The sequence below is a fragment of the Ixodes scapularis genome, unplaced genomic scaffold, assembly GCF_016920785.2.
Source record: "Ixodes scapularis isolate PalLabHiFi unplaced genomic scaffold, ASM1692078v2 PGA_scaffold1__304_contigs__length_218370807, whole genome shotgun sequence".
Lineage (NCBI taxonomy): Eukaryota > Metazoa > Arthropoda > Arachnida > Ixodida > Ixodidae > Ixodes > Ixodes scapularis.
The window spans coordinates 35,761,190-35,773,757 of record NW_024609846.1 but is presented as its reverse complement, the minus strand read 5'-3'; the positions used below and the strand labels follow the sequence as shown (position 1 = coordinate 35,773,757).

The window sequence follows — 12,568 nt, the reverse complement described above, 5'->3', positions numbered from 1 at the left end:
AACCAGGGACGCCACCGACGCCGCGGAGCCTGGGTGATCGCAGGACAATGGCATTGGTAGACGGTGCTAGCCCACTTCGATGTGCTGCCGACAGATGGCGCCACACGACAGCCGCGAGAATGCGGCGCCGGCGCCGCGGCGTCTCCTTCGACCTTCTCCGCACAACGATGGGCCATTATGGCACGTACAAATGCAATATGCACGGTGCTCTGGGAAAGAGACCTTGAATACTGAAGCAACAAGTCAAAACAATAGAAAATCGAGTTAGAGAAGCACGCGTCGAGCTAAAGGAAGCCTAATAAAACCTCTTGGAAGATTGTCCGCTAAAACTAAGACCCGGCTCGGCTACACCCACTAAATGAGATCGGCACTCCGTTCCCCGACATTGTTGTGGGCACCGCCATTTTGGCTGGTATGCACAGCAGACGCCACTGTTGATCGTTATGATTCAAAGGTGCGACTTCCTCAGCATTAAATTCGGTGTTAGGAAGCTCATGCAATATTGATTTGGTTTGTCGCGAACTGTTGAAACATTTCTAGAGGGCGGAAAAACGTTTCTTGTGATTTCAGATAAAGCTTCGGATAATTGGCAACCATGATTTTAAGTCACAATATGGCAAAGGGTCGTTACTCTGAAGCGTAGCTTATTCAGTGGCGCTAGGCTCGGCGACCCCTGCGAGGCACCTCGGCCTTAAGATGCGCCAACGATACCTTCGGCAGATTTGTCATTTCCTTGAGGAACAAGTGCTCTTTCTTTTCATCCAAGGGAACAGGAAGGATGTCTATCCCGTATAAGTAAATTTCAGTGGATACCGCAGTTAGACGGCGGTGAGACTTTCAAAGTATGCGCTACTTACTGAGAGTGCTCGAAAACAAGCGAAAGCAATAGCCCACCGGAAGCAACACACTCCCCCCGGAAGTTCGGATTTGCTTTTCTTTACCTCGACATACCCTGCATACATGTCATAGGCAATAATTGTTTTCGAGTGAAATCCCAGCTAATAGTCTCCGTTACTTAAGTATTCACACAGCTCCCATTTCTCAGAAACAAATCACTGTGTGTGGCAATGCATATTATCTTGGTGAATGTTTATAATATGCCCTTACACTTGCTTCATCCAAGCAAACTTTAACAAAGCTATTTGTACACTTGGATCACTTGATTAGGAAATCCTTAAGAGAAGTAAGATTGTTCTGTTTGTGACCTCGTGATTGCGAAAATGTAGAGGGCGTGTGAATAGAGAATCATTTTTGCGTGGTTACAATCAAATAGAACGTGCGTTACGTACATGATACGTATATGCTTAAGAATGTACCGCCCCCTTTCTCCAGAATGGCGTCACCTACGAATCCCTCAAGGACATGCCATATCTGGAAGCCGTCATCAACGAGACTTTGCGCTTGTACCCACCTGACTCACTGTAAGTGTGCCTTTATTGTGATGCATAAACTGTAAAATGATCAAAAAAGGATGGAACTCGCTTGAAGAACAGGCGGCTTCTGGAATCTCAGGTGGCGAGTTTGAATCCCAGCCAAGATGTCTGCAATCCCTCGACGAAAGGCACCTTTAACTTAAATATCGTTGGTGATTTCGGCGTGAATGAGAGGCTCTTCCCGCGCTTCCTTTGCTGGAACGAACAATGTCTTGCAAGGAAGGTGTTGTTGGTTTCTGAGTTGAGCCCTCAAAATAATATTTATACGTGTTTCTTCAGTGACTCAACGCCCAAACAATAGATAAATTTGAACACTTCACCAGGGCAAACCCGAACAGAAAGTTTGTAAAAACTTTTTGCGCATCATGTTTTTTTATTTTAATTTTTAATTTTTGTAGGTTATTTTGATTTAAAAAAGGCTGCAGCCGTTCTATGGTCAGCGCTTGTACGGCTTGTGTATTTGGCTAGGCGGATATTAGATGAAGGAAGATCCTGGAAAATCCAATTGCTTATTAAAAAAAATCTGCTAATTACCTTTTCAAAGAAATCATTAAGTGTTTAAGCTGTAATTGTCGAAAGGGGTGACAATCTTACACTCGTCACCCCTTCAAAGAGAAAAAAAAAATCAGTGTCGATTATAATCGAACACATAATTTATCATGATGATTGTAATCCGAGACTGGGGTAGAAGGAGGAAAATACTTTGACAGTAGTGGAAAAAGAAACAGAACCAGAGAACGTCTCGTTTTGGTACACATCATTTATTTGTGCCGAAACTACGTCTCAGAGGAACAGTCATGAATATTTCACTGTTGATATTCTGTATCAGCTGAAAGTGCCTAACTGCAGGTGGTAATTTAAGACTCCAATGTTGTCATGGTTACATTGAACAGTATTTTCCGGGCTGTAGTTCGCGGACTCCTTATGTTTAAAAGTTGAATACTTAAGCTTTGCGGACTCTCTATGCATTAGGACTATACAAGAATTTTGTTTTTCAAGATCGTTCGTTATGACGAGAAATGATGATTTATGTAGAATACGAGCTTCTTGGCGGGCTGAGAAATCAGGCATTTGACAAGGTGTGCTGTGTATGAGAATAGTTTTGTGTCTACTAAAGCACCAGGTGCGGACTATGCGCGGCATGCGGACTATGCACCGGGTGCCGACTATGGCCCGTAAAAAATAGTAGACATGCTAATCCGACAACGAAAAAAACATTAAGGGAGCGAACGTCATGTTTACAAAGGGATTCGAGTCGAGAGTCAAATAATGGCAACAAAACCATTTCGCTACTTTTATATCACGTCTTTTCTTAGAGCGCAGATCTTAGGCGCCCGTTTCCGCGTTGAGCGGTGCGGCGTCGCCGTCGGCGTGACCGCGCGCGTTGCATTGTGAGACGTCACGATTTCCCCGATAAATATAGCGGAGAAATTGAATTGATGTCGAGGTCATGTGACGACAGTTTTACCGCTATAATTAGCGGGGAAACTGCATGCACAGTGTTGCATTATGGAACGTCACAGACCTACACACATATTCAGTTTCTCCACTAAATTTAGCGGGGAGTTGAATTAGTGTTTAGGTCACGTTGCGTAAATTTTCCCGCTAAATCTAGCCGAGGAGCAGAATTTGTTGATAGGTGATGTGACATGAAGTCATCTGAGGTAATTTTCCGCTCTAAATTTAGCGGGGAAATTGAATTGGTGTTGAGGTCACGTGGCGTCAATTTTCCAGCTAAATTTACCGGGGAAGCTGTGGGAGGGGGGAGGGTATAGAGGAGGAGGGGAGGGTACGAAGGAGGAGGAGAGGAGGGTACGGAAGAAGAGGAGGGGAGGGTAGAGAAGGAGAAGGGTACGAATGAGGAGGGGAGGGTATGGAGGAGAAGGAAAGGAGGGTAGGGAGGAAGAGGAGGGTAGGGTATGGAGGAGGAGGGGGGTACGGAAGAAGAGGAGGGGAGCGTACGAAGGAGGAGGCGAGGGTATAGAGGAGAAGGAGAAGAGGGCACAAAGGAGAAGGAGGGGAGTGTATGGAGGAGGTTAGGGTACGAAAGAAGAGGAGGGGAGGGTACAGAAGGAGAAGGGTACGAATGAGGTGGGGAGGGTATGGAGGAGGAGGAGGGGAGGGTATGGAGGAAGAGGAGGGGAGGGTACGGGAGAAGAGAAGGGGAGGGTACAGAAGGAAAAGGGTACACATGAGGAAGATGACATGGAAGAGGAGGAAAATGCAGAACCAGTATCTGAGTGGAGTGGTCTATATATACATATATATATATATATGGGTGGTTTCATCTCAAATCGTGCAGGCAAAAAGGGTCGAATTTTTAATTTCGATGAAAAAAATATATGTTATGCCGCCGTTTCTAAAACCGCAGTCGACACAAACCGCAAGTTCGTCGGATTTTTTCTTCTCGACTTATGAATTTTTAAAGAGGCCGCGGCGAAAAGCAGTGTTTTTCACACCCGTCGTGGGTCGGATGTTTCGCTTGATCTCCCGCCATGGATTTTCAGTCCACATTATATTATCTTCTTTGAAGCACTCTGTGGACAAATTTAAAAGGCTCCAATACCATGAAATAATTTTAGGCTTTTTGCTTTTTTTCTGTAAAAATGTCAAAAACGCCTCCTCGGTCAATTGTTGACGAACTTTGACAATTAATTACTGGCGATCTACTTGGGTTACACCGATATTTTTTATGTCCACGGAGAGCCCAAAACACGCTCTTTCTATTTATTATAAAATGCCTTGACTGTATAAAATATCCTTTGCGGTACGTTTACGTTAATATTATGCAAAAACCAAAAAGTACCATTTTTGAAATTGATTTTCTCAAAAAACCCATTTTTTATTTTTTTTATTTTTTGTTCAACTGTAGATATGATAGTTCTCTACACGAAAATCAAGCCTAGAAAGTGTATATTTTGTTTGCATGTTTTATATTTAGGCCTCAATATCGGAAAAAGACGTCTTTGTTATGCAAGACCTAAGTCAGACTTAGCGACCCATGCGTCTCTATGAATTGTGAAAAAGTTTTCTTGAATTTTCTTCTGCATTTTGTAATCAATTATAAACGGATTTTGTGATATTGAATATTTATGTATGTTTTGATAAGAGCGGGAACCATGAGATACATATCTAACCAAATCAGCAGGCCTAGTAGACTTTCAATAACAGAAAGGCAAAGACGTTGTATTGTTTCGATTTATAAACCTTTCAAAGTAAACTAGCACGACTAGCTATTAGCTGTCATATTACTAAGACAAAGAAAGTCACCACATCGTCGATATATTATATACAATTCTTTACGAAACCAAACACTGGGGCTTGTTCACCGCACATCGCACAGGTCACCAGGGAATGTCCTTTCACTTCCGTAATACACAAAAGTGGTGACACAGAAACGGTCCGAAACACACAAAGAGTGTGTCATATAGAGGGGTAGGAAATAAAAATAAATAAATAGGAATTAAATTGCCCAACTCCGATCTTAACGAAAATTGCGTTAAAAAAATAAATAAAGTATTTAGGTTCGAGCGGTGGTAAGGCGATAGGTCCACGCCTGGTGGAGAGTCAGACAAAGAAGTCGACGGCACGTAAAGGTAAAACAAAACAAAAAATCAATAATTTAATAAAGACGGGAAAACTCAGCCGCACATAGCAAGAACATAAACCAACTCCCCCGGGCATTCCCGAAACGGGACGCAACCAAATGCGTGCGAACACGCTCTCTACATCACCGCCAGGCCGCTCCGCCACGATGAAATAAACCCAACAACTGAACAGTGCTAACAAACAGTTAGTAAGAAAACATTGAAAAAAAAAAAAAACGTTCAGAAAAAGTCGCACCCGAGAAACAAAGTTCAGCGGGGCGAAGAAACACACACGAGTCGGTCCCACGACATTGAAGTCTGGCAGGATGACGGCGTCCACATGATGCTCGAATCTGTTCCTCCCTCTGTTACGCACATCCACGACGGCTGTGCGGAACAGCACGTGGCTGTACGAAAGAAAGTGAAGAATAGATTCCAGCAGGCGATGCGCGAGAAGGTAACCGAGACTATGCTTCAAGCTTCACATCGGGAGAGGAGCTTTCGAGGTAGTTTCTGCAGTTACTCAAACTTTCTCTTTCCCCTTCCCTTTTTCAAAAGAACACGTCAGCCGGCGCTAACGTTTCATCTCGGGAGAAGCCCACTCTTCACAAACGGTTATACTTGACAAGGAGGCTGACTTCGACCCAACTAGTCTCCGGGCAGAATACAAACACAAGCATATTTACCAACACGCTCGTTTTAATATCAGTCTCCGGGCTTTGCTGTTTCCAAAAGAGATAACCCTTTATAAGGACAGAACAAGCGGGTTGGTGGGGATAATTAAACTTAAACACTCCCTTCTCGTTTTCTTCCTCAAGTTTAATAGATAACCCTTCGGTGCTATCGGATCTCCCCGGAGAGAGAGAGAGAGCACGGCCGTTTCAAGGTAAGGATAGGGCGCTCGAAGCTAGGGCAAACAGGCGGTATCGTTTCACGCATGCACGGATGGCTGGTTTCAAATTTCCCCACATCCCTAAAGAAACCGGCCCATCTTCGTGTGTGCGTCTGCGGGATTTCTGTCCCGCGCCGCCGGTTTTAGCGCGCACGCGGCGTTGTTTTGGCTGGCACAACAGTTGTTGACCGTCGACATTGTAAGGCCGTGGTGTCCTCATCCTTTCAGGCAACGATTCCTTTGCTTTCCCTTGTGCAATACTCTGACAGACTCCTCCTGGGTGGCTGTCGCTGTTCGCCGCGTCAACGAAACAATCGTACCATTTCACTCCTCGTGACACAGGGTGCGCTGCTCGCTTTACTGTCACGAGCCGTCCCATCTAACACAACGAGAGCGAAAGGTCGTGGTCATCTGCTGGCTCCGAAAGGGCGGGACGTTCATGCAGGCCAATGAGGGCCCCGAATCAATAAGACGTCTGCCGACTCCTACACGTTAAAAATTTACGACACCTGCTGGTCTGTTAAGAAGTGTTGCTTTCTCTTTTTGGAACTCCTCCGATGTAGCTTGCCGCCTAAAATAAAATTTAAATAATCAATAAATATATCAGGGTGGAAATACTGTATTTCAGTTTTATGTGGGAACGTTGAAAAAAAGAAAAAAACTATTTCCAAGCTTGTGAAGACGCGCAATTCGCAAGTCCATTTCGAGCCGTAAAAACACGTTTTTGTACGATATTGATGCTTAAATGTAAAACATACAAACAAAATATACACTTTCTAGGCTTGATTTTCGTGTAGAGAACTATCATATCTACATTTGAACAAAAAATAAAAAAAATAAAAAATGGGTTTTTTGAGAAAATCAATTTCAAAAATGGTACTTTTTGGTTTTTGCATAATATTAACGTAAACGTACCGCAAAGGATATTTTATACAGTCAAGGCATTTTATAATAAATAGAAAGAGCGTGTTTTGGGCTCTCCGTGGACATAAAAAATATCGGTGTAACCCAAGTAGATCGCCAGTAATTAATTGTCAAAGTTCGTCAACAATTGACCGAGGAGGCGTTTTTGACATTTTTACAGAAAAAAAGCAAAAGGCCTAAAATTATTTCATGGTATTGGAGCCTTTTATAAGTGTCCACAGAGTGCTTCAAAAAAGATAATATAATGTGGACTGAAAATCCATGGCGGGAGATCAAGCGAAACATCCGACCCACGACGGGTGTGAAAAACAATGCTTTTCGTCGCGGCCTCTTTAAAAATTCATAAGTCGAGAAGAAAAAATCTTACGAACTTGCGGTTTGTGTCGACTGCGGTTTTAGAAACGGCGGCATAACATATATTTTTTTCATCGAAATTAAAAATTCGACCCTTTTTGCCTGCACGATTTGAGATGAAACCACCCATATATATATATATATATATATATATATATATATATATATATATATATATATATATATATATATATATATATATATATATATAGATATATTTCTTTCCCAACTTGTTTTGCAGGGTATATCGCAAAATCAAATATTTCAAGAGCTGCGCTCTAATTTCGCATTGCAGAGATTTGCAAACGTCTCATTTTTTCCTCCCTCCCTGTCTGTATGCACATTTTTTCAATGAAACCCTCACTGAAGGTTCTTAAATAAAAGCTGGGAACCGACTAGAAAACTGGATTAAGAACGGCCTTTTCTTAGAGTTTTAATTTATATATTTAATTATCGCTGTTAAATTGAATATAAGTAAAAATAAACAATTTTTATTACGGGGAACAAAAAAGTGAAGCTAGCAAAGTGTTGTGTGTATGCTTATACAGCCGGAAGTTAGTCTGCCTCAGTGGGCGTCTGGTGTCTCAGCTGTTGATGAGCAATTTAGCCAGTGCGGTACAACCGCTAGCCTGGGGTCTTTAACGTGCACCACGCACTGCAGTAGCGATACACGAAAGCACGCCGGTACGTTGCTCATCCAGATCGAAACAGGCAGGGGCGGGGATTGAACCCAGGATCCTGGGTTCTGCAGCGGGAGCTTTCACTCCACGCGCTCCGAGCTGGTGCCGCGGTTGCCGCGGTTGATGCGGGAATCTTCCTGCCACCATTTTCTGCCAAAGGCTTCGTGACGTCATCGTGAAGGTCACTTTTGTTAGTTTTTTCCCTTCCTCCCTTCCTCGTCTGCGCTCAGCGGGCAGCAATGGGGCGGAGCTATTGCGAAAGTTTAATTTGCAATTACGTTCCTCATAGTTCTAATATAAAAAAGTATATCCAGTAGTTTTAGCTTCTATTACAAATACAACCTCTCACTCATTTGTTTTCTTTAATTCTAAATTCATTCCAGCTTTCGTTTAATGTAAGCATAGTAAAGAAAAATATCTATATATCCATCTCCCCCTATCTCTCTCTCTCTCTCTCTATATATATATATATATATATATATATATATATATATATATACAGGGTGTTTTTTTTTTTATTCATACAGATTTGTTTGAAGAAAACTGTGAAAGCTACACTAATGCGGTTTGAGCAGATGGGTTATACGGTCAGGCGGACATTATGGGGGTGGCTAATCTTTGCGATAAGTCGTCTAATTAACTAAAATTTGTTAATTAACCTTTTTAATTAGTGGAAATAGACATATGGTTTCAGTTAGAAACTTGTAGAGCATCATCGAAAACCACTGAATCAACTATTTTTGGAAGGATATAACGCCGGAGAAGCATGTTACAGCGTTCTGTAAAAACGCTCCCTTTGGACGCGTTTCTAGATTTCGGTTTGTTATCGGAGCGCATCACCGCGCCCGCAGTCCTGCTCCCCGGTGGCTGAGACGCGCAACACACGTGCGCCCTACTTCCCTCTCAACGAGGCTTAGAGTGATAAACCGGAAGTTCCGAAGTGGCACCCCCCCGGTTGCCGCCATGTTTTACGCAAATGTGACCACTCGTCACGTGACCTCACAAGAGCCGTGACGTCGCAGGTAAGATGGCAGCGCCCAGAGCTGGCGGATGCGAGTTTGTTCGGTGCGCGGCAGCCGTGATGTGCAGCTGCTTTCCGACGATTTCGGGCTTTTTCGTGCTCGCTGACGCAGGTATATTGTGAAAATATGAAGGAATGAAACTTTATACCCTTTTTGCGAAAGATCGCTCTGGATCATATGGATATTTACACCTGCCAGACAGCATCAGCCGTATCGCCGTACCGGTGCTCGGATTCCGGGTTGTGTTCGAGGATCGATAAAACTTTGAGTGCTTTCAGCATGAATTTTTCGCGTTCTCTTAGCTTTGTTTGAACATTGAAATGGCTATGAATCGACGCGAAAGGTATACGTCGCGTTAGGGCCTAGGAGAAGTTGTTTCAGGCCTGCGTCACCGAATAACCATATCAACTTTTAGCGAGGAAGCTCCTGCGCCCTTTGTGCTAATCGGCGATTCTACATTCGATCGCCTTTCTTCCTTTTTTGGTGAGTGCGAAGTGCACAGTTATTTTCAGCTACGAGGATGACGTTTTATTGAGTGTGGGGATGAATAAATCGTTGCAGGCACCTGCTTCAAAGCTATTCGACTTGCTATAACAACTGTTTTGGTGTACGCATAGATTAACTGCACCTTTTTCTCTTTCGTAGGATTTATTGCAGCAATACTTTTTTTCATCAAAACTGCATTGTATTAGTCAGTCAATTATTTACTTGGTCTAGTTACCTGGATAAGATGATTCATATTTGTTCATCCCTTGCCTGAAGAGCAGTCTTGTTAAAAAATGTTGACCATTCCTTTCGGTCTCTTCAATCGCCTTTTTTTGAAAAGTGTGGGTTGTCTATACTTCGTATCATTGTAACCTGGAAAAGGACAACCGCCACTGCCCCCTCGAGCCAATCAGAGAGACAGAGCGAAGGTGTGTGACAAATCTGTGCAGACGAGCACTCTGAATGACATGTTGTCATGTGACTCTCTCCAAGGTGCATATTGGCTCACCGAGACTGCAGCCTTTGCTGTTTGCCAAATTTTGATGAAACGAATTACAGTAGCTACTACTCTAATTACCCCAGGCTTTCATACTTTGGTCATTTGTTCGACAAGAATGTTACGTCCGCCATCACTGTGAACTCGGCTCAGCGCCCATTGGACTCGAATGCTGCATTAGCATTTGACGTGAACTGGGGCCCATTTGTGTGCTTTACGCCGAAAAAAAAATGGCAACAGTTGTGTTGCTTGATGGGTTTCTGCAAAGGGTCTACGTATAGGAAGTGTCCTGCTATATAACAATGCATCAACACATGCGATATTAAAGTATATGCTCAGAGGTGTGTTCAGGAAAAGTGGAATGAGTGCAGCCCAATGCAACAAGTCTGCCAGTCTGGTATGTCCCATCAATTAATATTGAAGGGTCAGAGATGCGTGCGAGTGTCCTCAAAAGGACCTGCGCGTGTGGTGAACACAATTCTTGGTGTATAAACTCTCAAGGCATAAAGGCAAGCGGAAATAGGTTTATCTGGTTAGTGTATCAACTGTTTATTTCCACTGCATTACATAATTATTGATTCTTAGTTAATGGTTCTAGAACGAGTTCTTTCTGCGACAGTCTCCTGTCAGGCGTTCAATCGTAATACCTGTGGACCTTGTTGTGGGATGACGCTCCTGGCACGTCGGTGTTCAGTTTGGTCGAGTAGCAACTTTAACCGACTGATGCCGTCTTGCAATCATACGTCATGTGCGCCTACTGACATCTGATGCACTGAGGCTGCAGGGCTGGCTTCTAATCCGCAAAATTTTCCTGGTAGTTTTCTGCATCAATGCAGCAAGCTCGAGCATATTGGTTATATGGCTGTGCCTTTTGCTGTACCGTTGACTTGATAGCTGGCAACCATGTTTGCTATCCAAGCCATTTCACTTCCATTTCATAATGGAGATTTATTGTGCATCCCACCGTCCACGACCACTGCAACTTGTGCAAGTCTTGTGTCGCAAAGTGAAGTCTCGTGATGCTTGCAGTTCACTTTTGAGAGAAACCAACCATTCTATTTCTTAAGGTCACTGAGCGGCATTCTCCCTCAAAGTTGGAAATTGTGTGCTTCATGGCGTGGACACAGATAATTAGTGTCAGCAAATTATTAGGTATTGTCCTTGGGCGACAACCGACACCAGATCAACTCTCCTTGCATTGCCGCTCACCTGCTTTGTCGTGCTTACCTCCCGTCCAGATGAAGTAGATCACGAGCTTCGGGGTAATGTCGGCACCAGGGACAAAGACCGCCGAAGATAATCCTCAATCTTCCCCGGACGCTCGTCAAGACGTGGTTGAGGGTCGTTCGGCACGAACCTTTGCAAGCCAATTCATTGGTACGGGCACCTCCAGTAGATAAGGTCGGCCTCATGCAGTGGCAGCAGAGTGGTTTTCGGTTGGCCATTCGCAGTACCTCCGTCTTCCTCCGTGTACTTTGTTCAGCGCGGACCTACACTGGTTCTTCTCGATATCGGGAATGCTTCGGCATTGGGGTATTTCGTTGAATTGGCATTGAATAGTAACAGGTAGCCGGTGGTGGTCGTTGTGACTTTGTGGCATAAGTCGCCCTCGTTTCGTCAGATGCCGCTTCGCTCGAAGAAGTCTCCAGTTGAAATGCCTGTCAAACTTCTGAAAAAATCTCGGCGATCAAAATTAAAGCCGGGCAACTGATGACAGGAACTAACTTCCTTATCTCCTCCCGGACACCGTTGTGAATGATGTCACGGATGCCTGGGGGGCTGGCGTCGAAGTTGCAGCTGGACGACTTGAGTGTCGCGACGTTGGGGAGTTTTTAATAGTGACGTGCTCGGGCCTGCAGTGTGCATTCAATGTTGGAAGCTGCATTGATATGAACCCCTCGACTGTTGTCGTGGGGTTGCGGACAAGGCTGCTGAAGGTGTCCCTCACATGAGGAACATGGGAGTCTTAGCTTCTTGTCTTCGGTAGCATCAGGGTTGGCGTGGGTGCTCGATCAGAAGCAAAACATCCTCCACGAAGGTGGTGACGCTCTCGTTGGGGCCGTGTCCTGGACAGAATCAGGAACTCGGCTCTCTCTTGTCAATGTTGGCTGATGAACATGCACTTTAGCTCGGTCTTGCAAACTTCCCCCTACGTTAAAGAGGATTCGTGGTTCTCAAACCAGTGCCTAACAGTTTCTTCCACGAGAAGTATAGGTTCTGCAGGAGCTGGTTGTCCATCTACCCACTGTGGCGGGCGACACGGTCATATTGTTCAATCCAGCCCTCGGCGTTTTGTGCACCTTGCGTGAAAGGGCATCGGAGTGCGGGGTGCGACGGGCATGCAAACGATGGTGGGAGTGAACGTGGTTTGCTGCGACAGGGTTGTCATTGTTAACTTAGTCAGCTTCGGTTTTTCTGGCAAAAGACCTAATTCCGTTGGTTCTTGCTGGTAGCAGCGCCTGGCTTGGATTTCAAGTTCTTCGTGGTGTATTTCCGAGTTTCGCCCTTGTGGTACTCGCTCGTCTTGCAATTTTGCTGCCGGGCACGGGATAGGACTTGGTTCACGGTTCGCCGGGGGTTTAAGACTGGGATAATGTGCCAGCCGTGTCTTGTTATCGGGAAACTCGGCTGAGGAGCCGCCAGGGTAGACACAGAGGGAAGGGCTATGGGTAAAGTGCGCAGCACCTCCACCAG

General features: G+C 44.5%; 1 protein-coding gene across 1 annotated transcript in view; it reads left to right on the top strand.

Annotated features, from left to right (window-relative positions):
* Positions 1-12,568, top strand: part of LOC115316324 (cytochrome P450 3A41) — a 55,106-nt gene that overhangs the window by 29,463 nt on the left and 13,075 nt on the right. The window contains exon 11 of the mRNA XM_040216521.2: positions 1,333-1,421. Within this exon, the coding sequence (XP_040072455.2) occupies positions 1,333-1,421 (89 nt within the window). The remainder of the gene's footprint in view (positions 1-1,332; positions 1,422-12,568) is intronic.